At 36.4% G+C, this 26,055-nt stretch overlaps 2 protein-coding genes across 11 annotated transcripts in view; one reads left to right on the top strand and one right to left on the bottom strand.

The window, feature by feature from the left end:
- Window positions 1-20,957, bottom strand: part of LOC110456674 — a 71,147-nt gene extending 50,190 nt beyond the window's left edge. The window contains exon 1 of the mRNA XM_021507545.1: window positions 20,791-20,957. The gene's annotated coding sequence lies outside the window, so the exon portion shown is untranslated. The remainder of the gene's footprint in view (window positions 1-20,790) is intronic.
- Window positions 1-26,055, top strand: part of LOC110456672 (microtubule-associated protein futsch-like) — an 81,204-nt gene that overhangs the window by 39,890 nt on the left and 15,259 nt on the right. For 5 of the 10 annotated variants that reach the window (XM_021507533.1, XM_021507536.1, XM_021507535.1 and 2 more), the window contains exons 4-7: window positions 2,714-2,843; window positions 5,186-5,320; window positions 12,764-12,796; window positions 25,179-25,241. In XM_021507533.1, the coding sequence (XP_021363208.1) occupies window positions 2,714-2,843; window positions 5,186-5,320; window positions 12,764-12,796; window positions 25,179-25,241 (361 nt within the window). Of the gene's footprint in view, window positions 1-2,713; window positions 2,844-5,185; window positions 5,321-11,642; window positions 12,138-12,348; window positions 12,491-12,763; window positions 12,797-21,040; window positions 21,175-25,178; window positions 25,242-26,055 lie in introns of those variants that run through there. The other 5 variants (XM_021507537.1, XM_021507540.1, XM_021507539.1 and 2 more) reach the window with 5 other exon arrangements.

The following is a 26,055-nucleotide window of genomic DNA, read 5'->3' as shown; positions in this document are numbered from 1 at the left end:
GACACATTACTCTTGAAGGAAATAGAAATTTTTCAGGAAAGAGGATAAGGAACAGGGTATATACATTGTACATATAGGTTATCCCTAGTGGTAGAATAATCTGGATGTTGGGAAAGGAAACTGGGTTTAGAGGTTAAATTTCATTGGATCAACATGGAGTATAGAGCACTGCTATTGTTAGTAAATAAATGAACTGATCATTTGGAAATGTGTTTATATACTGACTGGCAAAAGGTCAAAGTGCGAAAATACACAACTTAAGTTGAACCTCCAATTAGCTTGGACAAATGTGTTTTGGACATTTGAATATTAATAAGCTACAATTTTATTTCACATTTTTTAAAAGCACTTAGAATAAAGAAACATGTATGTCAATTATTTGTTATCAAGGTCAGGAAAACATTTTATCTGAACTATGAAGGAAAATCAAGGATCAAGAAGGATTGTAATCAAGGGTTATCTTTAATGTCTAGACTAACAATTTCCCACTGTATTTAGAAAATGTGTTTTAGTTTTTATGTTGTGGAGAAAGGAAGGTCTAGCTTTGGCCACTGTGTAAGAGGTGTAGAAAAAAGACATAAATGACTGAAGGATCTGTGATAATATAACAAAAATATCTATTAAAGTATATTACTGTGTGTTCCACATGGTACCTATGTAACAGAATGATAAGGGGGACTGTCTGTGCCCGGTAGATACCATGAAATATTACTCCAATGGTGACAATAATCAGAGGTCGACACCCCGGAGTCAATCAATGTCTCCCTGTCTTGTTATGAAAAGATGCTATATATAAACTATGGTTTGTATTTTTAATATCTCTGACGGCTCATAATCATCCAGTCCAATACCCCTGCCTTCTCATCAGATGCTCACAGCGCGGCGGCAGCGTAATTGAGGAATCATTTGGAAACTGTGTGATAACCAGTGTAACACCCTATGGCTGACTGGCAGATCATTAAATACATCACAGTTTAATAACTTCCATAATTTTAGATCATAGTTTGATGATAAAAAAATAGGACGATGCGGTAATGTGTTTATTTCCTGGAGATTTCACTGTTATAAGGTCTCAACCACAGACTTCAGTAGATTATATGAGCCACTGGAAATGTTGGTGATTCAATTAGTTGTAGTTTGTAGTGAATAAAGCATCATAATGGAACAAAATGAACATTGCTACTGACATTCAAAGGGGGATTGTGAGAAAAGGCCAGTGATAAAATATCTCATTTTAGGATTTTGTGGAAGCTAAGAAAATAATTTACCTTGAAATGAGTTTGTTATTTTTGTTAATAATGTCTTTATCCTCATCAAAAATAATTGTATTACATCTGTACTAGGGAATATCAAAAGTCGAAGCAGTCCAAAACCCAATTCAATTTCGGATGTTGTCTAAATAAAGTTTTTCTTTCTTTTTTCTATTGGAAAATTAATTCCTAAGTGCAAATATGGATAGCAGATCTATGGGTTAACCACTGAAGACGCATTTGAACTCTTCCAATTCAAAGGTTGGAATAGTTCATTATGAAATTTCAGGGGTGAATTAGTTAATCAGAAAGATTGAAATTTCACCATGGTTTTAAATTGTGTGTTCTTCGACATCAAGGGAATGTTGTGACTTTATGAAAAGCTGTTTTTGTAAATGTTATTTCATATATTTCTGTTGATTTGTGGAGCATATAATTATCATGTCTACTGTATGTAATATATATGTTTACTGAAGAATATGTACACAACATGTCGAGAGATTTCACACTGAATGCCCAGACAAGCTGTTCCCTATATGTGGCTGTAAGCCGCTATATAACTGTATAAGGCCAAACAAAATATAAACCGTGTTTCCCATTTCCCAACTTATCCTATTTTTTACCTTCTTTAGACATTTTATTCCCTAAAAACAATCTTTAAAATTATGTTGGTATTTCAGTTTCTGGTTTGTTTTCTGAGGAATGACTAGCTAAGACCAGGCTTTTTACATGTGATCAAAGGGTCCAAGTGCTACTTAATTAATAGTTTTTTTATTAAACTTTAAACTGTAGAAAAATATAATGCATTACTGTATGTACAAAAATGAGATCTCTATTGTGGCGGGGGAAAAAAAGTTAAATTGAAAAAAAAAAGTTTCCGTACATCTTCCCAAGTAATTGTGTTTATTCATTGTCTACCCTATTTTCTGCTGGATTATTCCTAGGAGATGTGTACTCCTATATGTTATAAATATTTCATGTCCATCAGTACCAAGGACTAGGGTAACTGTAGGCGTTCCGATGTTTGTGGTATAGATTTTTAGTCCGATCTGTGGCTTAGTCTACTGACAACAGAAATGTATATCATTGTGTCACCAATAACAGTGTGTCTACTGAAATCACTCCAACATTTAAATCTGTACACGCTGCTAATACCACGGATTTTGGATGTATTACTTATGTTATTACTGTATTCGAATACATGTAGATCTGTGAATAAGTATATCAGATTGATACAGTTCTGCATAAGATGTAGTTTTAGAGGACTTTATAGCGGGAAGAATTTCCAGAAAATATCTGATAGAGGTTTTAAGTCTTGAGAAGGTTTAATACACACTTCAGTGTAGATGGTGAAGATTTGTTCAGTAGATTTTTTATCGTGATAAAGAACGGTAATTAGTACTACCGGTATATTCAGAACTGGAATTTGATTTTGAATCAAACTTTTTTTTTATTCAACACAGGTTTAAACGTGTGCCTATGGGAGGGACAAGAAGTATATCAGAAGACAGTGTGTTTAATCCAGAGCAGCGGGATCTGACTGGCCTGCGCAAAACTGCCGTCTCCATGGAGAACATCCAACAAGATTTCAGGGTAGGTGTCCCAGGGGGATGTTCAACTTAATTACTGACTAGAGATTACACAAAATCTACAAGTGTTTACATGGAGTTAAGATCTTACAAATACCGTGGTACACATACTCAAGATCTTACAAATACCATGGTACACATACTCAAGATCTTACAAATACCATGGTGCACAAATCAAGATCTTGGGAATATATCATGGTACACATAGACAAGATCTTAACAATACCATGTAACACATTCTGAAGATCTTACAAATACGATGGTTCACATAATGTAGATCTTACCAATACCATGGTACAAGTACTCAATATCTTAACAATACTATGGTTCACATACTGAAGATCTTCTGAATATCTTGGTATACATATAGAAGATCTTAGGCATACAGCATGCATGGTACATACAATGAATATCTTGTTTGAGCAATGCATGCAGATATTCAACACATTTAATGCCTACAATGGGTATGCATGGCTTCAGTGTTAGAAACCTGTAACTATACGGACATGCATAGACTACAAATTGAAAAAATTATCTTTTATCAGAACACAAACGCAGGATTTGGTTCTGGTTTAGTGATTATGGATTAATTGAATATTCCCTGCAATGTAGCATGACTAGTTAACGATGTAGAAACAAGGTAAAATGAGGTTTTCTACACTTTAGATATTAGTATGTTTTGTTAAAGATTGTCAGAAAATAACTATTTGTAACAAAAGACTGAAAATTGTGAAGAACGGTTAAAATATAATTGGTAGTTCTGTCAAAATGATCGAGACTCTTTAATGACTTTGATCCCCCACTTCATGATCACCTCCTCATATCTTGGACTGGTCTCCATCTAACCTCAATTTCACCACATATAAAAGTACATTTATGCAGAAAACAAATAAATATTGGTAGTAGAAGGCCAAAATTGGCACCCACCCTTTAAATTGTTGAAAAAATTTGTTATTTATTAATGAGTCTAGATAAAGACTTTTGCCAGAACGAAGGAGAGTGTGTTTATTATGTTAACCCTTTCACCACTGTAGACCATAATGGACTCATCCAAATCAATGCATGGTAGAATCTACTTCGGTAACATAGGGGTCAAAGGGTTAATATCATATCCAAAACAACAAAGTAATATAACATAGATATGTGTGTTTTGTTACCTGTTGGTTAACTTAACAGATAAGATGTGAGGAGAAAATGTTGCCCAGGTCAACAGCTGAGCCAGGCATGTACCTGTGTGTTTAACCTGGTGCACTAGAAATACATAATTGAACAGTTTCTCTGGACAGCTAGAGTTATTTCCCTTAACTTGCTCAGCATGATAAAAAAAACAATAATATCATTACATGTTTATTGTTATTCCGTCTTTGTGTATTGCAAAGTTATCTTCTCTTGTGAGCAGGTATTGATTGTTACGTCACTGGGTTGTGTGAGAAAATTACGTCGTTTTCTCACACAAACCAGTGATGTTAATCTCACAAACAAATGACGTAACAATCAATACCTGCTCACAAGAGCAGATAACTCTGCAATGCGCAAAGACTGAATAGCAAACATTATACCAATTAATCAGTTTAGTTAAAAAAAAACGTAACAAAAAATGTCCCCATATATACAGACAAGAAATAGAATCATAGAATAAAAAGTGTCCCCATATATACAGACAAGAAATAGAATCATAGAATAAAAAGTGTCCCCATATATACAGACAAGAAATAGAATCATAGAATAAAAAGTGTCCCCATATATACAGACAAGAAATAGAATCATAGAATAAAAAGTGTCCCCATATATACAGACAAGAAATAGAATCATAGAATAAAAAGTGTCCCCATATATACAGACAAGAAATAGAATCATAGAATAAAAAGTGTCCCCATATATACAGACAAGAAATAGAATCATAGAATAAAAAGTGTCCCCATATATACAGACAAGAAATAGAATCATAGAATAAAAAGTGTCCCCATATATACAAACAAGAAATAGCATCATAGAATAAAAAGTGTCCCCATATATACAAACAAGAAATAGCGAATCATAGAATAAAAAGTGTCCCCATATATACAGACAAGAAATAGAATCATGGAATAAAAAGTGTCCCCATATATACAGACAAGAAATAGAATCATAGAATAAAAAGTGTCCAATATTTAGAGAAAGAAACTTAAAAGCACATCTTTATTTCAATGCATCTGTTGCCAAGCCTGCTTGCATGTTTGTCAGTTTTACGTATTGACTTTGCATGCAACAAGTAACTTAGACTATGAAGTAACTTAGACTATGAAGTAACTTAGACTGTGGTGAGTATATGACTTTGTGTTATAATGTCGACCACTACTCTTACAGACTGAATTATTCAGTAAGTTACGGAAACGACAAAGTACAATGTCGTCTGATGAAGAAGAGGATGATTATGGTTTCCAGCATTCGTCAACCCGTATGCCTTATGATGAGGGCACATTGACAAGGGGTCGCCCGAAGGTATGAGTTAGTCGCCTTTAGGGTCGGGCTTCAGGTGTGGCTTTAGATGTAGATCAGCTTTTTACATAGGTGTGACGTAAGCTCTGATCTCACTTGTGTGGTATGATCATGAATGTGTGTATACACATGTGTATTATGATCTCACATGTGTGGTATGATCATGAACGTGTGTATACACATGTGTATTATGATCTCACACATGTGTGGTATGATCATGAACATGTGTATACACATGTGTGTTATGATCTCACACATGTGTGGTACATCACTGTAACATAAAGCTGTGCTATATGTTTACATGTGTGTGTTGTAATCATTGTTTTGTAGTTTTTACACATTTCGTAGAATGCTGTGTTCACAAGTGTGGTGTGTTCACTATTAGAGCTGTGTGAATCACTGCAGTGTTTTGTATTTACTCAAGATTTACCTTGTTTCCGCCTGTCTAAACCTCCCATAGTCTATACCGGACTTTACACTTACTGCAGCATCCTTTACCTGAACTAGAAACTTACTGCTGCTTTCTTATAACTAAACTATAACAATTCATCTCTGCATTCCCATACCTGAAAAATGGAACTATTGCTGCCTTCTTCTACCTGAACTAGAGATTTATTGTTGCCTTCCTCTACCTGAACTAGAGATTTATTGTTGCCTTCCTCTACCTGAACTAGAGATTTATTGTTGCCTTCCTCTACCTGAACTAGAGATTTATTGTTGCCTTCCTCTACCTGAACTAGAGATTTATTGTTGCCTTCCTCTACCTGAACTAGAGATTTATTGTTGCCTTCCTCTAGCTGAACCAGAGATTTATTGTTGCTTTCCTCTACCTGAACTAGAGATTTATTGTTGCCTTCCTCTACCTGAACTAGAGATTTATTGTTGCCTTCCTCTTCCTGAACTAGAGATTTATTGTTGCCTTCCTCTTCCTGAACTAGAGATTTATTGTTGCCTTCCTCTACCTGAACTAGAGATTTATTGTTGCCTTCCTATAGCTGAACTAGAGATTTATTGTTGCCTTCCTCTACCTGAACAAGAGATTTATTGTCGCCTTCCTTTTCCTGAACAAGAGATTTATTTCTGCTTCCTTTTCCTTAACAAGAGATTTATTTCTGCTTCCTTTTCCTTAACTAGAGATTTATTGTTGCCTTCCTTTTCCTTAACTAGAGATTTATTGTTGCCTTCCTTTTCCTTAACTAGAGATTTATTGTTGCCTTCCTCTACCTGAACAAGAGATTTATTGTTGCCTTCCTTTTCCTGAACAAGAGATTTATTTCTGCTTCCTTTTCCTTAACTAGAGATTTATTGTTGCCTTCCTCTACCTGAACTAGAGATTTATTGTTGTCTTCCTTTTCCTTAATAGAGATTTATTTCTGCCTTCCTCTACCTGAACTAGAAAATTATTGCTAGCTTTGCCTATGTGGGTTGTTGATAGATTTGCCTATGTGGGTTAATGCTAGCTTTGCCTATGTGGGTTATTGATAGCTTTGCCTATGTGGGTTATTGATAGCTTTATTGATAGCTTTGCCTATGTGGGTTATTGATAGCTTTGCCTATGTGGGTTATTGATAGCTTTGTATGGGTTATCAATAGCCTTTTTTAATCATTATGATAAAAAAGTATTTCTACCAGTTTTACATTTGAGGGTGCTAAAGGTCAAGGTCACCATTAGTATTTACAGTAAATATATTTTCCCATAAAGTGTTAGTCATGGCCTCACCTTGAATGAGTGTCCATTTCAGGGTGCTGCGGTCAAGGTCACTTTACTATTTTTACAAACTCTGTTGGAGCAAGCTTTCACAAGAATGATTGAAAATCAAACATACGTCAATGGATTTTTGTTTTAAATAAAAAATAAAAAGAGTAAAATCACTGAAGTTGATTTAATGTACATTGTATTTGCATCCTATGGTAAACATCAGATCAAGATCATCACCTGATTTGTAGTATGTAGAATTTAGTTCCCAAACCCTACTGTATAACCAGCTTCCTGGAATGGCTAGATTTCTGTTTGATGTGCATTTTATATTTGTGTTCTACATTTTGTACAAATTTTCATTACAAATTCATGTATAGAAAAACAGAAGTATTTTCAGCAACAATTAACAATTTAATTTTGATATGTGGAGGAGAGGGAAAGATTGAGGAAATATTTGATAAAAAATCAATAGCAAGCTGATCTTAGATTGAACAATCTCTGTATGAGTCAGTCCTATATCTGGTGTCCTACCTAATCCCTGTACAAGTCAGTCCTATCTCTGGTGTCCTACCATATATGTGTAAGTATATACAAGGTCCAGTGACACATGTTGTCTGACTGTCCAGATCTATAAACAACATCGGACACAAAACATCCATTACCTTATCTATTCAAATAAGGATAGGCTGCACTTCAAGGTGTTTGAAAAGCGGAATGAAACGGTATTTACAGAAGTAGTGAGATTAATTTCTGGCTTTGATCGTAAATGGAATTCACTCCATCAGACTTATCTGGTTATTTAAGATACTGTATAATGTTGTTATATTGTATATAAATCCTAACCTGTGTATGTCTAATGTCTATATAAATTAAATGACAGCACTTGTTATTATATGATATGTATAAAGGTACTGTGCAATTACAATCTGGAGCATTATACATCCACCGTTGTTTCCTGTTTTGACATTACAACTGTCATCTGGGTACAGAATTAAAAGGCACTGTACTGTCATGTATTTGTGACTAGTTTGACCATTTAAACCCCCCAAAAAACCAGTAGGGACTAGACGAGGATTTGAACCCGAGCCCCAAGACTGTTATTCTGTCGTGCTATCATGATCAGCCGGTCAACAGAGGTGTCCTGGCCAAACTGTGCTACAGTTTTATCGAAAACCAAATTAGGGGAGGTTATAGTGTCTATAGGAAAACCAGGGGCCCACTTGTATAAAACATCTCAAAGTTAAGGAAAATCTCAAGCAATGGTTTGTCTATGGGAAATCTTAGACTTGAGGAAATCTCAAGAGTTGAGATGTTTTATACAAGTGGGCCAGGGATCCATAAGAAAGTAAGGAAAGCAGGGGTATCCACGAAGCCCAAGCTTTAAGTTAAATCTAGCTTGTAGCATTAATCTTATACATACACTTGGTCATGAAGATGAAAGTTGTGGAGCACAACCTGTCATAACAAGTAAAGCCAAAGTTTATCTGTTGTTAAAACATGTAAGGATACAACATACACGTTATCACAGTGTCATCACACAGATACCCGTCTGTATCACTCAAAATCAGGCCAACTTGACCCAGTTACATAGTCATAGCAGAAAATCTTGTTAAGTGGACTTACTATCTCTAAGGATTTGTTACTTTTTTGGCATCTATGAAATAGTGTTAAGATTTTGTATTTGGGGTAAATAAACAGACCAATACAAGCATTGCTGTTGTGGAGCAGGATTAATCTGTCAGACCAGAAGATAAACACCTCCCTACTAATGGACAGAGTTAGTAGCACCAACTTGAGCCAAAGATAAATTATACAAACCTTAAGTGAGGTTGAATGGCCCATTGGTAGCCAAGCCAGAGATCCCCTTTGTATAATTATAAACCTTTAGAAAAGTTAGGCTGTACAGGTTATTTATAGGCAAGCTATAACTATCTTGTGTCAACTGTAATTACACTCTGTTACATGGAAATAAACAGGTAGACTTTCTCAGGTAAGAATTTCCCAGGTAATGTTAGGTCATCTGTTATGACTAATCGTATGTGTTTCACCTTAGAGTTGTTGATTTCTTCCGTTCATCACTCACACTAATACATGTTTAGACTCTTAATTAGAATGCCTGTATTAAACACAGTCCTTTTCAATGTTTAAATCAATTCTTTACAAAATCTGAACGGATTCTATTTTGTTTCGTACCTGTTTTACTTGAACAGAAACTAATAAGTCATCTGAATTAGTTCAATTTTTATCCAAAATTGATATAATATTATCAAAAATACTCAAGTTCACAGAGTGCCATGGAGTGTGATGAACGAACTCATGACAAATGGTTCACTTGACTTTGTAAATGTCATCTACCTGAATAGAAATAAGCTAACCCTGTCAATTCCTGTGTACAAATTGTCAGTAGTAGACCCAGGAATTGTTGTTGATATACAATATTGTATATTTAGTGTCTCCCACACACTCTGTTTGTATACACAGATTTATTGCACTTTCATGTGTGTGGTGCTAGTCACATGTATGTGATGCTATTTTTAACAAAGTTGATGTGTGTTAACTTACATGTTTACTTTTATATGTCTACATTAAATGTGCAAGCCGAGGTAGTTTACTACTGTTGCCATGCCAATGACATATTGATGATCTTGGTCGCCAGAGCTCTTGACATTAGCAAACTTCTTGTTTTTTCTTCTGTATGCCAAATACTGTCACATTTATGGTATATGTGTAAATGCAAATAGATTCCATAGATTCAATATTATATCTTTTTATCAGATTAAGACAGATTCTGGGGAAAATACATTTTTGTCTGTTATTGACTTTTTTTTTGTGTAGAATAAAATAACTAGAACATGTCAAGTTATGAGGTATATATCAGTTAAGCCCTAGTGTATATAGATGACATTGATGGCTCTATTGATATGTCTGAGCTGTAAGTCACATGATAAATCAAGTCATGTGATGGTTCAATGTCCAATAAACCTATCTGTTTAATATCTGGGCTGGATCATAGTGATACCCACTTCCTTAGGACCTAATCAATCTCATAACTACTTCTGAAGGACCCAATCAATCTCATTACTACTTGTGTAGGATCTGATAAATCTCATTACTACTTGTGTAGGATCTGATAAATCTCATTACTACTTGTGTTGGCTATGATAAATCCCTAATCAAGTGTTAATGTTTAAATCAGTATGTAAGTATACAGCTCTATTAAGGGTCTCACCAACGGTTTCCATCAGATTAAGTGACCCAATTTTCCTCAGATTAGGTGACCTTATTTACATCAGTTAATGAAATCCATGATCACTGCACCCTCTAGGGACGTCTCTGGCTGTACCACTGTCTACTGGTCTGCTGGTCTATATACTGCTTTTGTAATGTTAGAATGTCATGGTATTGAACTTTTATGCTTTAAGAGTTTAATTTCAACAGAGCATGCACAGTAAACATTTAAGAATGAGCAAAAGAAATGATTTCAAGAGTGTTTGGTAGCGAGTTCGAGGGGGATATTGCATATCCTCCAGATTTCAGAGGAAATTTTATTATGTGATTTCGGAAATTGCTAAAAATTCATTAAACTGAAGGCCTTTTAAGTTTTTGGTTCAATTTTCGAAGATATAGATATAAAATTTTAATTGGGTTTTTCTTTTGTACGAGATTTATGGATCCAGCCTAAATTTTTCATGTTAATAAGGTTCTGTCTGTGGAAATCTTTAAAGTGAAAGAGTTTAATAAATCTCACATAAAATGGAAGCAAATTCAATATTCTTTCAATCACATTACCAAGAATATCTGCCAATATTAGCTAGAACAAAGGAAGTTTTACAATCATCATTTTACTTGACGTCATTGTTTTTTACTGCAACGTACATCACAATGTCACAACGTCATGCCTAGCTGTTTGTCTTTATTCTGATGTCATATTTGATTATAATACATAACAATATACACAAAGAATAAGACATGGATGTTTGCACTGAATAACACCAGCGTTATGTGACTAAAACTTCTAGTTATAGGGTTGCCACCACTTGCCTTCAAAGCTAGACAATAAATCGGGAGATTACGATCAATGCCTTAACTCACTGGATTTAGGACCAGACAAAGCTTAGTCGAATATGACATGGATGTTTTTTCACTGAATATAAACACCAGTCTTGTGATAAAAACTTCTAATTATTGACTTAATTTATACAGTCAGAATATTGAGTTTAGGATATCTTCTGTGAGAATCTTTTCCTAACCATGGCATTCCTGAGACCAGTGAACAGGAAACCCTCCTATCTGCCAGGTTGTGTAGCTGTCTGATAAGTAAGCATACTGATTTAGCTTACTAATTGGGTTGAGATGATGCAAGCTTGATAAACAGGTGTATATAGCCATCCCTGTTTGCACATATGTAACTCACTACAAAAGGCCGTAACAAGGTCCAGCTAATTGTGATTTGATTGGCTGCACGGGGTTCGTATATCACTGCTGATTGGCTGCAGACTCTCTACAGGACTGATCATTGGATCGGGATCCTTATTAGCAAAGCGATAATAGGTTATATACTTATCACCACAGTATCGTTATTGTTAGATATATAATACATACATGCTGGTTCAAGTCACATGGCAAGACTGTGTGAAACACCAGACCAGAGAGGTGTTCGGGTGGTGTCATTGCCATGGCAACTGCCTCTCAATAGTCAGAGGGAAGTGTTATTGATCAAACCTGCCCATTGGTAGAGAGAGCGGTAAATGTATATGGAGTGACAGCCTTGTGACATTTGTCTGGGTATTTTTTTTTATCCTTGGACACATAGTGATAACAAAACCCAGCTTTATTCCCTGTGTAGTTTACTATACTTCTGTTAGCTGGTACTATGGTGGAGGCAATGCTGTGGTCTGACAGTCCCTGACAGCTTTCCAGTGACTTAGGGTCTGTGTATATTACACAGTAACAGTACTACTACTGGTGGCAGTGGCAGTGGTGGGCTCATAGTGTGGCCATATTATACACGCTATTACACTGAGGGATGTACAACTGACCACTTGTGGATGACCAATATTAGTGACCTAACTGGACCTCCACTGACCAAACAAGCATATTAAAGACACCATGGATGCCAAGGTTTGTGACCTGATATTACTCCAGCAACAAATGTGCTCTCCTTGGCCGAGTTCTGGGGACCATATATGTGTATCAGATAGTACATATACCCACTTTTGTTTACCTTTGACTGAAAATCTCTTGATAAACATTGAAATCCTCTTAATTCTCAGGAATGTACAGGTAATACAGTATAACACCTTGTTGATTGGTGAACCTGATTTTCATTGACAGGAATGTGTTGTTGATGAGAGTGTACGGTCTGTAAGATAGAATAGGATCTGACACCTGTTGATGATCAGGCACCTGGCACCCGAGGTTTGTCTGTACAAATGTCATTGTCGTTGTGGGGCTGCCAATGTAGGTATAGCATTGTAAGTATTTCTAGCGATTCAAATTAAGTGGAAAACATTGTTATTGAAGTGATAGAAAGTCCACTGACCTTACAGTTAGATAACTTAACAAGGTTTCAGGTCAACATATATAGATAGCGTGAATGGATCTTCTGCTCGCAGGCACTGTTTAAATGTACCTGCGAAACAAACAAGTGAATTTGTTGACAGTTGAGTTATTCACGGAGTATTACTACCTAATAAGTAAATGATGTCCGTCAAAACAAGAAATTAACCGATTTGATTTTTCTCCAGGTTCTAGTGATGGATAGTCATCGTATGTATCTTGTGAGTATTTCTTTCTCTTGACTTTCTGTAGATGTGTTTATTAGACAATTCTATTGTATTAGGTTTGTGTTACTGTTTCCACTGACACACCCTTGTGGTCACTTTACTGTATAGTCATGATGTAGGGCTATGTTAACTCTGTGAAGTGTTGCTTTTTAATGGGGGTAGGGGGAGAGGGGAGGGGAGGGGGCGGCAGACATTGGTGACCACTCAAGATCAAGAACTGTTCTAATTTGACGAAGATGTGTGGTTTTGTAATCACAGTGTGAAGCTATATTAACTCCTTAACAGTAAGTTTTGTAGAATGGGTTTTAATTTCACCAGACTATGATTTACTCACATAGATAGTGTACTTAGGTTAACCGGCCTAATTCCGTTACTGTTGACGATGAAGCTAAATGGATGCTGATGAAGCAGTCGGTGCTAACCAGCTAAAAATAAATACAAGAACCTATGACATTTGGAAACTTCAGGATGGTGGTGCAATTTATGCAGTTGCGATAATATGGATATTGTAAGGTAATTATACTCCTGTTCTGATAATAGATATGCTCCATACATATTAATGTATGATAAAAAAAATCCCATCCTACTTTATTTGATCGAATGAGGTATTAATAAGGGGTATTGGTAAGAATATTTAGAAAGTGCTATACATGAATCCATAGGAACCCAAATATTGTTTGGCTGCTAATCTAAGCATTTTGCATTGTGTACTGCTGGCAAGGGTACCCAATGCTCCTGTCTACTGGCGAATACTAATTCTCGTGTGTACAAGTATGATTGCTATTAATTAGCCAGTAGGGCCACATCATTAGATAATACTCTACACCAGACTTTGTAGGACTGCCAGAAAACCCCCTGAACATGTATAATATTTACACACTTACATAGAGTTTGTCTACAGCCAAAAAATATTTCTGATAGCTATACCCAGCACTTTGAGGTCATGAATAATTGTCAAGTATCTGCAGTGGACAAGTTGCCTGTTTTATGATACTTTTAAGGGCTTACAGATATAATTAATGGACTAATACAAATCTTTTTTATTCAATCTTTATAGGAAGTAACTCATTAGATAAACTATATCCCTGCTTCACACCCCCACAACCTCCCAGACTCTGTAATGGAGTTATTCTCCAGTCAAGGGAGATAATCCTCCCAACCAGATGATCCAGATCCATTTCCATGGTATAAACAGTTTTCAATATGGGATTTTTCAGGATTTTATGATACATAGATATTTTTTGGCTCCCATCCCTGACAAGGCCAGTGTTTTCCCCCCAAGACAAACTGTCTGTAAACTTAGATCAGTGGTTCTCTCTGTAAGATAAAAGGTGTCGCCCTTCCTAACACTGCAATCAGTGCTAATGAGCTGGGAAGGTACAGGGCGATACACAATCTTGTAAGTAATTACCATAGTTACAAGCTTATATCCATGTGTACATTGATATACAATGCTAGTGTGGTAGACAAGGGGAGGTAAAGCTCAGTCTTCACTGATAATTATACATATATATATAAATATATTCATTTCTTTGTACTTAACCAGCTGATTGTTTTGAGGTCCTTTGTGTGTGTATTACTTATAGTGCTAGTAATTTGGAAATCTACAGCAGGCTGTTTTTTATGTATGTAATATATACATAATCAAGGGCCATTTAGTTCTTCGTGCAATTAAGTCACACATTCTTCACAAAACACCATTGCACTATCTACGTCAAAAGGTAGATCACTCAGTGTCCAGTTTTATCACAATGTACCTAGATTTTCTATCTCTCTACTGTATATAAAGTTATACATATAGTTTTACTACTGTACAAAGGTTCTACCCTATATATGATGTCAACCTTTTTTTTTGTTTACAAAATAAATGTCTATTGTTTTACTTTGCATATGTTTATTCATGACATCCACCTTCTTACAGTACTTAGTATTTTACTGTTCTATACTGCAAATAGACAGCTACCAATTTTTTCTGTGCATAAAATTCCACTTTACTATAAATAGAGTTTTACCGTTACCTGTATACTGTACATAATATTAACTCATTCACTCCTGAAATTTCATAATGAACTATTCCAACCTTTGAACTGGAAGAGTTCAAATGTGTCTTCAAGGGTGAATGAGTTAAGGTACAGTACTCTTCTGTGCCTATTTCTACTACGTGTTGAGTTGTATTCTATTTGTATATTTGTAGTTCAATCATTCCAAATTGTGTTATTAATTAGTTTCCTGTGTTGATTTTCAATTCGCCTCGATCATGACATCTTAAATAGAATGAATTTATGAAATGTCATTTGGGGCAGAAAATGATGTCAAATTACCGATAAAATTTATGTAAATTGATCGATGCTCAACAATGTTGATTTTATTATGAATAACAACTAATTAATTTCAGTACAAAAAAGGTTCTGTCTATAGAGTACTACAAACATCCTGTATTGTCAATGAGAAATACAGAACTTGTATATCATGGCCTTGACTGTATCACTAAAGTAACGCTAACTCAGTTCGTATCAATGTATCAAGATTGACCAAGTATAAAATAAATATAACAACGTGAACATGCAAATGTGGTTGACTGTAATACAAGTTGTTGTATCATAGATCATAGAATGACTGGGATGAAGTGCCAGCATTACGTGTTACGTGTTATGTATATAGTATGAATGAACTCCTAGTGTGCCTGATGGAACCAATACAGAATCCCAGATGTGGGAAGTAGAAGCCTTCTCCAGCTTGTAATCACCACACACCATACATATCAGGTGTCATGGCTGAGATCTGGTACAACGCCCCCGACTCGTCCCTTCCCCTCCTCTTCCCTTCCACAGGTACTGTTTGAGACTGAGACATAATGCCCCCCACCCCACAGTCACCTTCTCCATCCTCTGCCTTTCCACTGACTATGATCTGGTGGCCCCAGGACAGTCTCCCCCAGACTCCTACCTTCCTTCACCACCACTCTACCACTCACAACCAGAGTGTGAGACCTGCATGGTGCCATGTACCCCCTCCCCCTATCCTCCTAACCTACCACAACCACTGAGTTGAGTCCATCATTCCTCCAGGTTCCCTCCTATCCCAATACACTCGACCATCCATACCACAACCCAGCTTGAATTTCCCCCCTGACTTTATAGTAGACTCTTTTGGTTTTGTATTGTCATTTTATCATGTTTTATTCACAAAAAGATAATCTGGAAATAGTGGAACAATAAAATGCCAACTTAAAAGAGATAACCTCATAAGATGATATCTTATATAGTTAAAATAATAGTTATAAATTGCCCTTTTTGTAATATGACAGTAATGTCTTTCATATTGTTGACTTAGGGCCAACTTCCAGTCATTATAAATGACCCCTCCCTATTTACTTCCTGTCATTATTTATATACTGCATGCTCCCTGCTCATCCTACCCTCACTTGTAGGATATAGATGACAGGCATTAAGGGATAAAATATTGACACTTTTATCAGATCAGTTTACAATAGCACATGGGTAAATTAGGTAAATTGTAAGTTGTGACCTTCAAAAGTTCAAATGTCCGGGACTTCCTGTCTGTTAAATGTCAGCATTCCTGACAGTAATTCTCTATAATTGGTTGGAAATATTGACATCACGCTAATATTGGGTTTCCCATAAAAATGTGAATCATGAATATGTCCAAGGAAGCAGGGTCTGTCTGTCATTAACTCATTCACCCCTGAAGACGCATTTGAACTCTTCCAATTCGAAGGTTGGAATAGTTCATTATGAAATTTCAGGGTGAATGAGTTAACCCATGGTAGGAGACTGCCAGGGGTCATACTCTTATACATCCTATCAGTTTGACATATATATTAAAAACATCAAAGATTTACTTGGAATGATTTGTGGTGTATGAATCACAAGAAGACCACATTAAATTCAGTATACCTTCGTCTTCAATACTCCCCTTTTGATATATAAGTGTATATTAAACCAACCCTAATGTCGGCCATAACTGTCGTGTGTGTCTGAAATATTTAAACGTTTATGACTATATTTTAAAGTCTGAATCACAAGGTGGAAAACTGGTTCTCAAGTGAAGCTGAGAGCTAGGCCGCATTTCCATCAAGGATCCAAGGAGACTAAAGAAAACACTGACATTGACAATCCTGTCGATCCATCAGTCTGCCTTTTGCGCTTACAGACTAATTACATAAATCTTACTCAACTTGAATATAAATCAAATATATATCCATGGTTACTAAGCAATTAGTCTGCTGGTTCCAGGTTAAAGAGGGTTTTTATCTTACTAAATTTCCCATGTTCTGACTGGTTTTCCTTGGCAGTGTAGATTAGATTTAAAGCTATTATTTTTGATTGATATATGGCCTGTTACAAGATTTTGGATTTAGCTGATCTGTTTTGGTGCTTACCAAGGTTGTAACTTATTTAAATTGATCAATACTGTGATAGCAAATGTACAGTCTATGCATCACAACAGCTAGATGAAGTAATCCAACTTTTTCAATAGAAAACAACAGAAAATCAATGGCATGTTTTCTGTTTTGGTTTACAGTTTTGCACTGCTGAGCCTGTGCTTACAAATTGTTTCCGAAAAACAAGAAACGTGGGAAGAGATTGGAAAAGCCATGCACTACTTTGTACTCTGAGTACCGCACACGACAGTTGTGTCGGTCTATATCAATGAGTAGATTAATTCTAGGAAACGGAAGAAATAGGAACTAGTTAGTTTGGGTGGTGACGTTTCCGTTTTGTCTGTTTACATTAATTGGCACTAAAAGGACCATCATAAACAGTCAAATACTCTTTTATGCAGCATGTTTTGAAAAAATCGGTCCAATTTTGAAGTGCATTGAATATTTTACTCCTGCTGGTCACAGTAAAATGGCTCTTTTTAAAATCTGAATTACAGTTTTAAACAATTAAAAATGACACATAAATTCAGCGATAATTTGTCATATTGCTAGATTAAGAAAACATTTCCAGTAATAAAGATTCTAGTCTGGTTTTTCAGGGAGATTAGTTAAATAAGAACAATAGCTCCCTAAAATACTGCCTGACTTATGAGTGTCAATAAAGCACGGGAATCAATATTTTGTGTGTCCTATATATCAACAGGTTGTTGAAGATCTGTGTCAGTCCTAGATCTCAGTGTGATTATCAACAGATCAGTAAAATTCCCCAGACAAATTATTATTGATATAAAACTTAAGAAAAATCAATTTGGCTAAGGTTTCATGTATTTGTCTTTAGTGCTTATGGTAGGTTTCAGGGGTCAAAAGTTGTGTGGGAACTCTTTAGTAAAGAGGAGAGGAAATCACCAGCTGGCTGTCGTGCCAGTAGGTCAATGTTTTCTCCAATAAAGATAATCTCCAGCAATGAAGAGCTGGATTATATGGCAGTATGGAAAATTTAGATTGGTTCATTTTTGTTGGCCTCAGTCTATCTGGTATTACCAAATCTGTTCTAAGTCTCGGCAGCCAGCTTCATGATGCCTGTGTGTCAAGCATGTCATGAGGTGATTGTCATTTTGAGGTTCCAAATCACCCTCCGTACAGAGAGTCAGCTTCATTAGGAATGTTCCCTATTGTAGAGGTATTAGTTCTGCGAATAGATTGATCCTCTCGATCGTCTCCCTGTACTCAAAAATACAGTCACATTCACCATCTTTTTTGACCTGTCAGCTTTATCATCTGTTCCTACGAGTATTCCACCTACATATTCTTCACACAGTGTTGTGGAGTACTTGTCAGCTTCATTCTCTGTCCCCCCAGTCTCTGTAGCAACAGATGTGGGTATGACTCACAGACTGGCCACAGATCTACTGGCACTATAATGAATTAAAGTGGCATGATTTCTGATGGTGGTATAAAAGACTTCCGTAGCAGAAGGCAATTGCAAGCCATTGTAGTAAACAAAGCTATTGATCTAGATACTACAGGAGGAAGGCTTGGTGTGGAAGCTTGGTAATTGAACCAATAAAAGGCGAAACTAAGACTTGGGGGCTGAGGACACTAATCATCTGTTTAATTTAAGGGGCTGTAATTCTTACTTTATGACCCTGGTCCTTCCAGGTCAAATGAGTAAACACAGATGTCCTAAGGTGTTGCTTAAAAAAATTGACATTTTCACGGGGGATATTTTTTTCCAAAGAGCGAACAATTTCTGTAATGGTATAGGTATCAGTTCAGTTAAGGACAAGTAAATTAAGTATTGATTTGCACATTTTGTGGCTGGATTTCCTGATGAGAAATAGGTGGGGTTTCCCCTAATTTGGATATTGGTAAGATTGACAGATCCTCGAAAACTTAACAGCCCACTTGAAGCTTCTAAGTTGTAATAAAAGAGTTTATGCCATACTCATGATCAAGGTGTTTTGTTGTGCTGTGGTTTGTCTTTTATTGACTACAAGTTTTATTCACCTTCATTTGTAATGTTAATGTCAAACACATATTGAGAAAGTAATAAGTTTTGTATAAATTTTCCTAACACCAGTCCTTCCTTGTCTATAATGCTTCTTTGAATTTTTGCTGTCAGCTTTTAAAAATAAATCTTTTAATCTTATGTTCAATCTATAATAATTTTCCTCACATGTGATGATGACTGTCGATTTCATGAATTTCATACAATTATTTTTTTTTAATACATTAAGCCTTATTCAATATTTTACAATTTTGAGGCCTGGTTTTGAAAATCTACTGAGAAGAGAAACTATTGATTCTGTTTGTTGAAATTAAATTTTGTCATGCTTCATGCCATTTAAGCTCAGCAGTGAGGAGAGGTTGGTGTGTGTACTTTAACGGGAATCATCAATAATTACCACTGTAAAGTACATGTACATCATATAATGCTCTCGTCACAGTAACACAGATCCATCTCCGTACTGAGTCACGTACAGTATAGATGTCCCTTCTCCTGGGGGGCAGGGCCGTATATTGATGGTTACTGTAATAACTGATTCATCATAGAGTTGATCAATGTGTTAAAAAAAAGTATAATGTTGTTCATAAAATATTGATATATCACCATATAAAGTCACGGTGTAGTACAGTTCTGTACAAAAAGTTGATTTTTTTTAAGGAACTTGATCAATAGGCATTTCATAGGTCAAGTTGACTTCAGGGTTTCTCGACAAAAAAAAGGATTTTGATGAATCACTGATAAAACATGGATAAGGTATACGTAGAATAATTTTTATTATTTTCTGAAAGAGGTATATATGTACATAGCATCAGCTATAATCTTGCAATAATTTACATATGCTTTTCAATCACGAACGTTTTTAGGGTTTTCATTAGGAACAGGCAGCAGGCCAAAATGACGGGTTAAGTTCCGATTTTGACCAGTTCAATTAAATCACCTTTTATTATGTATTTCCTAAGTAATTTTACAAAAGTTGGCCAGTTGAAAATTTAATGTAATTGGTCTGATCCATTAGAAGTTACTGAAAAGCCTGTGTTTTGGATACAGTTTATGTACAGTACATAGTATCAGTTAAATATTGTTTACATTGGCACAAATATTCTCGTAGATTGCATACATAAATTGCTGTGTGTATTGACTATTTAAGTTGCATAATAGGTGTCCAATGTCATCAGGTACCCGATATATTCTAAATACAGCAGAGGTTTATATAACTTGATGTGAAATCATGATCAAGGGCAATTGAAACTTTAAGCCCAATCTTTAATGTCAACTTGTCGACGAATAGGTCACACTTCCAAAAAAGTCTGATCGGTAGAATAGTTTCACCAGAAAAGTATGCTTAAAAAGTGTGGATGAAAGTCGTTCAGATTAATGAAGAGGTTTTATAGAGGATGGCTGGAGTAAAATGACTGCATCAGTGTGTAACATATACCAATAGATGTTCTGGATGTCTCAGTACACTGACAAGGCTTACTTAGGTAGATCTAGTGGGAGGATAATATTAGTACATTCAGACATCTCACCATTGAAGTTACATTATTATTCCATGATCATTATGTCGTACAAGCTTACCTGTAAATCTCAGCATTGCCACCACAGACATGTTTTTTTTCTGTCTGGACGTGCTTCGTCCTCTGGTGTGTAATGGTCAATAGGTTATCACTGATGCACGCACCGTGCATTTAGCTGTCACTTTGATGTCTACTCTGACAGGGTTATTTACTGCTGTATGTGTATATGCACTGTATGGATAAATTCTGATCGACAGAGTGTTAGTGATTTCTTACCGGCAGTGTGCAAGTATTTTCTGATCAGCTATAGCTATAGCTAATACACATTGGATGCCAGGGAATAGTGGCGAAGAAAATAAGAAAATTTATATGTACTTTTAAATTGGACCGTATATTTTTGTGGTTGATGGTGACAACAGACACTGGAGTGCAGACAGACTTTTCTGTAAGTACATGATCCTTGTGATTTACACAAATCATCACGGCGTCCCTGTGATAGAGAAATCACAATGAAGTCAGTTCTAGGTATCTAAGGTAGCTAGTGCACTGTATATTTTAACTATGAATCTACTTATATTTGCTGTCCAATCAGGCTCTTGCCAGGAATGTATTGGGACACGTCTCACTGTGTTTATGTTATAATTTTGGGACTCGAAACATTGGCCATTGTTCTTAGTAGACTGTAAATTCCGTTTCAACCTTGCATTCTGGGGTAAGGTGGGTTTTTTTTCTCACAACACAAGGTGCATAGTACAAACGGAAGGCTGCTTGTACCCCCAACGCGAGTCCACCCTCCACAGTGTGTACAATGTGTGCCTGAGGTTGTAGAGGTGTTTAGCTTGTTATGTGTCAGTATTTTAAACAGCTCGATTATAGTGCCAACCACTTGAATAATAGACTACAGCACCTAAACTGTATAATAACCAACCCAGACCATATTTTCTTGCATACTAGACCGAGATATCCGCATATCCGGCGGTGCTGGAAAATTCTATCCGACCCACGGGTCTGTATCGCTTACATGTTCAGACTGGCGGGGGAATTATAGTGACTTTTCAGGGTCACGCTATTGTTTGTGACGTCATTTTATGTCGTTTTGGGGTCAGTCATGGTCATTAAAGTCACTAACAATCGCCATCCGGTCTCCATATGCAAATAAGACATGTGCGGACAGTTTACAACTTTACTAGAAAAGCAGCTGTTTTTACGGGTTTTAGGTAATAAGCAATTAATAGAATCCATCCCTGATGTGAGGTATGGATAAGGTTATTCAAACCCAAGGGATAAAATATTGAGCAGGAGACCCGAGGCTTGCCTCGGGTCTCCTGCTCAATATTTTATCCCTTGGGTTTGAATAACCTTATCCATACCTCACATCAGGGATGGATTCTATTAATACTCAACTTCAGGAAAGTGGAATGAGATGCAAGGGGTCTGTGCATGTGCACCTTGACACAACCTCATCCCATCACCTGTGCAGCGAATCCAACCCACAACTTTGTGGTCAAAACAAGCTGAAGCACTACAGGGTGCTTAGGTTTTGTACTGGTAACAGCACTTGTAACATTGTCCTATATTTTGTAACACAAATTGCTACGTTCCTATCCAGCTATACCTAAGCTGTCAGGACATATTTATTTATTTGGATGGGGATAAAAATTGGTATCTTAAGTATTTCTCACAGAGGTATCCTGGTATCTAACTCATAGGACTGGCCATACCCCACAGGTATGTGTCCTAGTACCAACTATATCATGTATAGGACTGACCATACCCCACAGGTATGTGTCCTAGTACCAAATATATAATATATAGGACTGACCATTCCATGCTTGGCATTTCTTTTACTATATTCCACCACAGTTAGCCAACACAGTTCATGTCCAATAAAATGGTTGCTGTTAGGAATTCAATACAATCCCAGGAAGTACATTTGTATTTCTGTGATTATTAAACCTGAATTAACATTTTTGATATACAGTGTATTACTGTTTATGGTGGATAAATTAAATGATTTGGTGCTGACAGTGTATGCTATATATTCTATCTGACTGATAAACTATTTGATCTGACTCTGATTGTATGGCCGAGCTGTATCAAACCAGATTTAATGGTAAGCTGAGAGCACTGGCCACACAACATAAACAGGCTTAATGTCCTCTGGTCTTTAACCTCCCACTGGAAGAAGCCAACAGTCACATGAAATTGGAGCTGGGAGGTGTTTACATGTCATTCAAGCCTAATATTACTCCCAGGACACAGTTCAGATGAGAGGTGGCTATATTGGTCAGGAACAATGTGTTAGTGTGGATGTTCACAGCTTCCTACCAGGTATAAACAGAGGGAGCTGTGTGGTAGCTATGTACCAGTGTCTGTTGGTGGACATGCTTGACCAAAGGACATCATTACAGTGATAGGTGGAATCAGTGGTCATTATTTCACGACCTTGGTTCCTAGTACAGCCTGGTAGTGGTCATCATTAAATGTGTCAGTAAAGGGACATTAGTGACCAGTGGGACACATGTAGGGTCAGGAGCAACAATATAATCTTGTGTTTAGCTGGTCGGGGAATATATATGTCTTCTGAATGTAAGTGATGTTTCCTCGTTGGGTCCTTTATGAAATTCAAAATGTTTCTTAAATTAAATGATTATTGCAGTTAACAAACAAACAAGCTTTTGTACATCTTGGGTAGTCGGGTAACTGCATGCATTTACCGGGCGAGTATTCTTTAAAATCTGATGATATATTTAGTCTCCAAAAGCAGTAGCCAAATTTAGAAGAGGTGCATACATTTACATTCTTTGAAAAATATTCATTTTGATAAAAATCAGTTACAGACTGGTAGACTAACAAAGCTTTGAGGAGATGTGGTTATTAAGGACGGAGAAATTGAAAAATACTCATTTTGATAAAAATTAGTAACAGACTGGTAGGCTAACAAAGCTTTGAGGAGATGTGGTTATTAAGGACGGAGAATATCACTAGTTAATGAAAAAGCTCAGTCATGGATCTCATATCAGAGTGAGCCACTAGCTTTGCTTTTCCCATTCCTAATAATCATCCACCGATTATGACTTTGCCAAAAGTATTATCAGTCATCATTCATGTACACCTTTAGCGGGAGTTCTCAGGTGAAAATTGTCTGTGTACACCGAAGACTTAGTAATGATCATTTGGTGTTTTGGCAGAGTTACAACTCCAGGTCAATACTATAGTATATATATTATATGTATACACATACCCACAGACCAACATGGTGAAAAGTTACATGTTTATGACCATATATGGGCAGGTCAGTTTACCTACTGATCACTTACAGGTGAAAACTGGCTGTAGTAATTGTTTCTAATCAGTAACTGATGTTGTCTAGCGTTACAGGTAAGTAATAGGTCATGAGCCGTAGTAACAAATCAAGCAGTCTACTGGTTAGTTTATATCTTTGTGATAACCCAGGACCCTGTGTACATATATATGTTTTAATCTGAAACCGTTTGTGTATAGGGATATACATGAAGATGTGTGCTGTCCTGTTGTGCGGGGTTGAGATATGCCTGAGTGTGCAAAGTTTTCCTGAGCAGGTCTTGTGTGATACCAGGCCAAGGGGCTTAAGACTCACAGTGCTAACATGGCCAGGATTTATTGGTTAATAAGTTCTTCTATAAATTACTAACTCATGTGGAAGTTTGAGTATCAAACCACGCGGAGAGATATTCTCCTCACAGATGAGTCAACGACTGTGTGATGCTGCTTCACATGGAATCGGTGGAGGTGGTTCTGTGTAAAATTGATTGGATCCCTTCACAGGGTACTCAGGGCCATGACGGACATGTTTACATGGCACAGACTATTCGTTAGCCTTGTAAACATTAGGTAGTGAGTCTCCACAGAGGAAAAAAACACTGTTAAATCCAATTTGAAGATATAAGGTGCTATGGCATTAATTTTATTTTGGAAACCTTAATTCGACATCAAGCAGAAATTTGTTGTGACAGCCCTATGCATTGGATTCTATAGTTGGATTGTGGACTTGTATATTGCTTCAATAACAGAGAACCTGAGCTGCTTCAGTCTGTGATGAAAATGGTAAACACATTTAGATGGCCATATAGCTTAACAAAGAATCTAAGAAATGACATTGCGAAATCGTAAAGCTGTTCATTCAAGTGTTGACAAGAGCCATGGTGACATTTGTGATTTATAGGAAATATCAATCTTATACCCTTTGGCAGAAGATTTAAAGCTGGTTGTGAATGTCCTGTGTGTATTTTTGTGTACGTACAAGATTAGCTTAGTCTGTTATATAAGGGAATGGCCTTGGTATGTACACCTGTTTGGTCGTTGGACGGTACAAACATGCAGGTAATGGTTACATAAACCAATCAAACATGTATATATTGGTGATAGTGGGATGATTCCTTACACAGTATATATACTTGTGTTTTTCAGCCGCCACCTGTTGAAGGGAAACCCGGTAGTCAGGATTCTAGTCTGGACGCCGATCTGACTGAGGTAAGTTATATATATATAATTACCATCTACCTGGACATGCTTACTGACATTAATCAATTAATTATATATCGAACAAAATTTTACAAGTCATACCTATGTCATTGAGACATTCAAGGAATACAGCAAAGTTTGATTTGTNGGGGGGGGGAGAGAGGTGGCATATAATATATACACTGTAGTTTTTACCCTTGTCCGTAACATCCCCCTTGTCCCATCCCAACTCAGTGTCATCACTCTAGCAAAACTTTATACACAGACAGGTCAAGTATGATAACAGGTCTCATTTGCCAACTCAGTTCTCACAAACAAACTTCAGCGTCCACTTTTCCTGATCTCTTACTGTTATAGGATGTGTTACTCAATAGATCACCAAACCCCTTTAGAATGCCAAAATTGGTGTTGATAAAAATGTTGACAGTATGATGGGGGTTAACAGTAGTCACAGAATACCTTCTGATTGGACCTAATTCTGATTGGACATGAAATGGTATCGGTTCACCTGCCCCACCATGTGGTTTTTTTTGCTGGGTAACTCTGCTCTCCTCCCAAATTAACACCTCCTGCATGCCTCCATCTTGGCCAACAAGAGTGATACATTTAAAGTTACAAAATAAATGTTTTATAATTGGCTTTAAGTTCATAAAATTGATACATAATTGAAGGGATGAATGCTTTAGTTGAGTTGACAATTTCTATTTAAATTTGAATTTGACTATAAATATAGAAAAACAGCGTTATCAGACCTTGTGAATGAAGTGTGTCCATACAGGAATAAGTGTAGTGGTTGTGCTACGTACATATAGATCATCAAACT

This window comes from Mizuhopecten yessoensis, unplaced genomic scaffold (genome assembly GCF_002113885.1).
Source record: "Mizuhopecten yessoensis strain PY_sf001 unplaced genomic scaffold, ASM211388v2 scaffold8821, whole genome shotgun sequence".
Taxonomy (NCBI): domain Eukaryota; kingdom Metazoa; phylum Mollusca; class Bivalvia; order Pectinida; family Pectinidae; genus Mizuhopecten; species Mizuhopecten yessoensis.
Note: the sequence above shows the minus strand (reverse complement) of the source record. Positions and strands in the feature narration are given on the sequence as shown.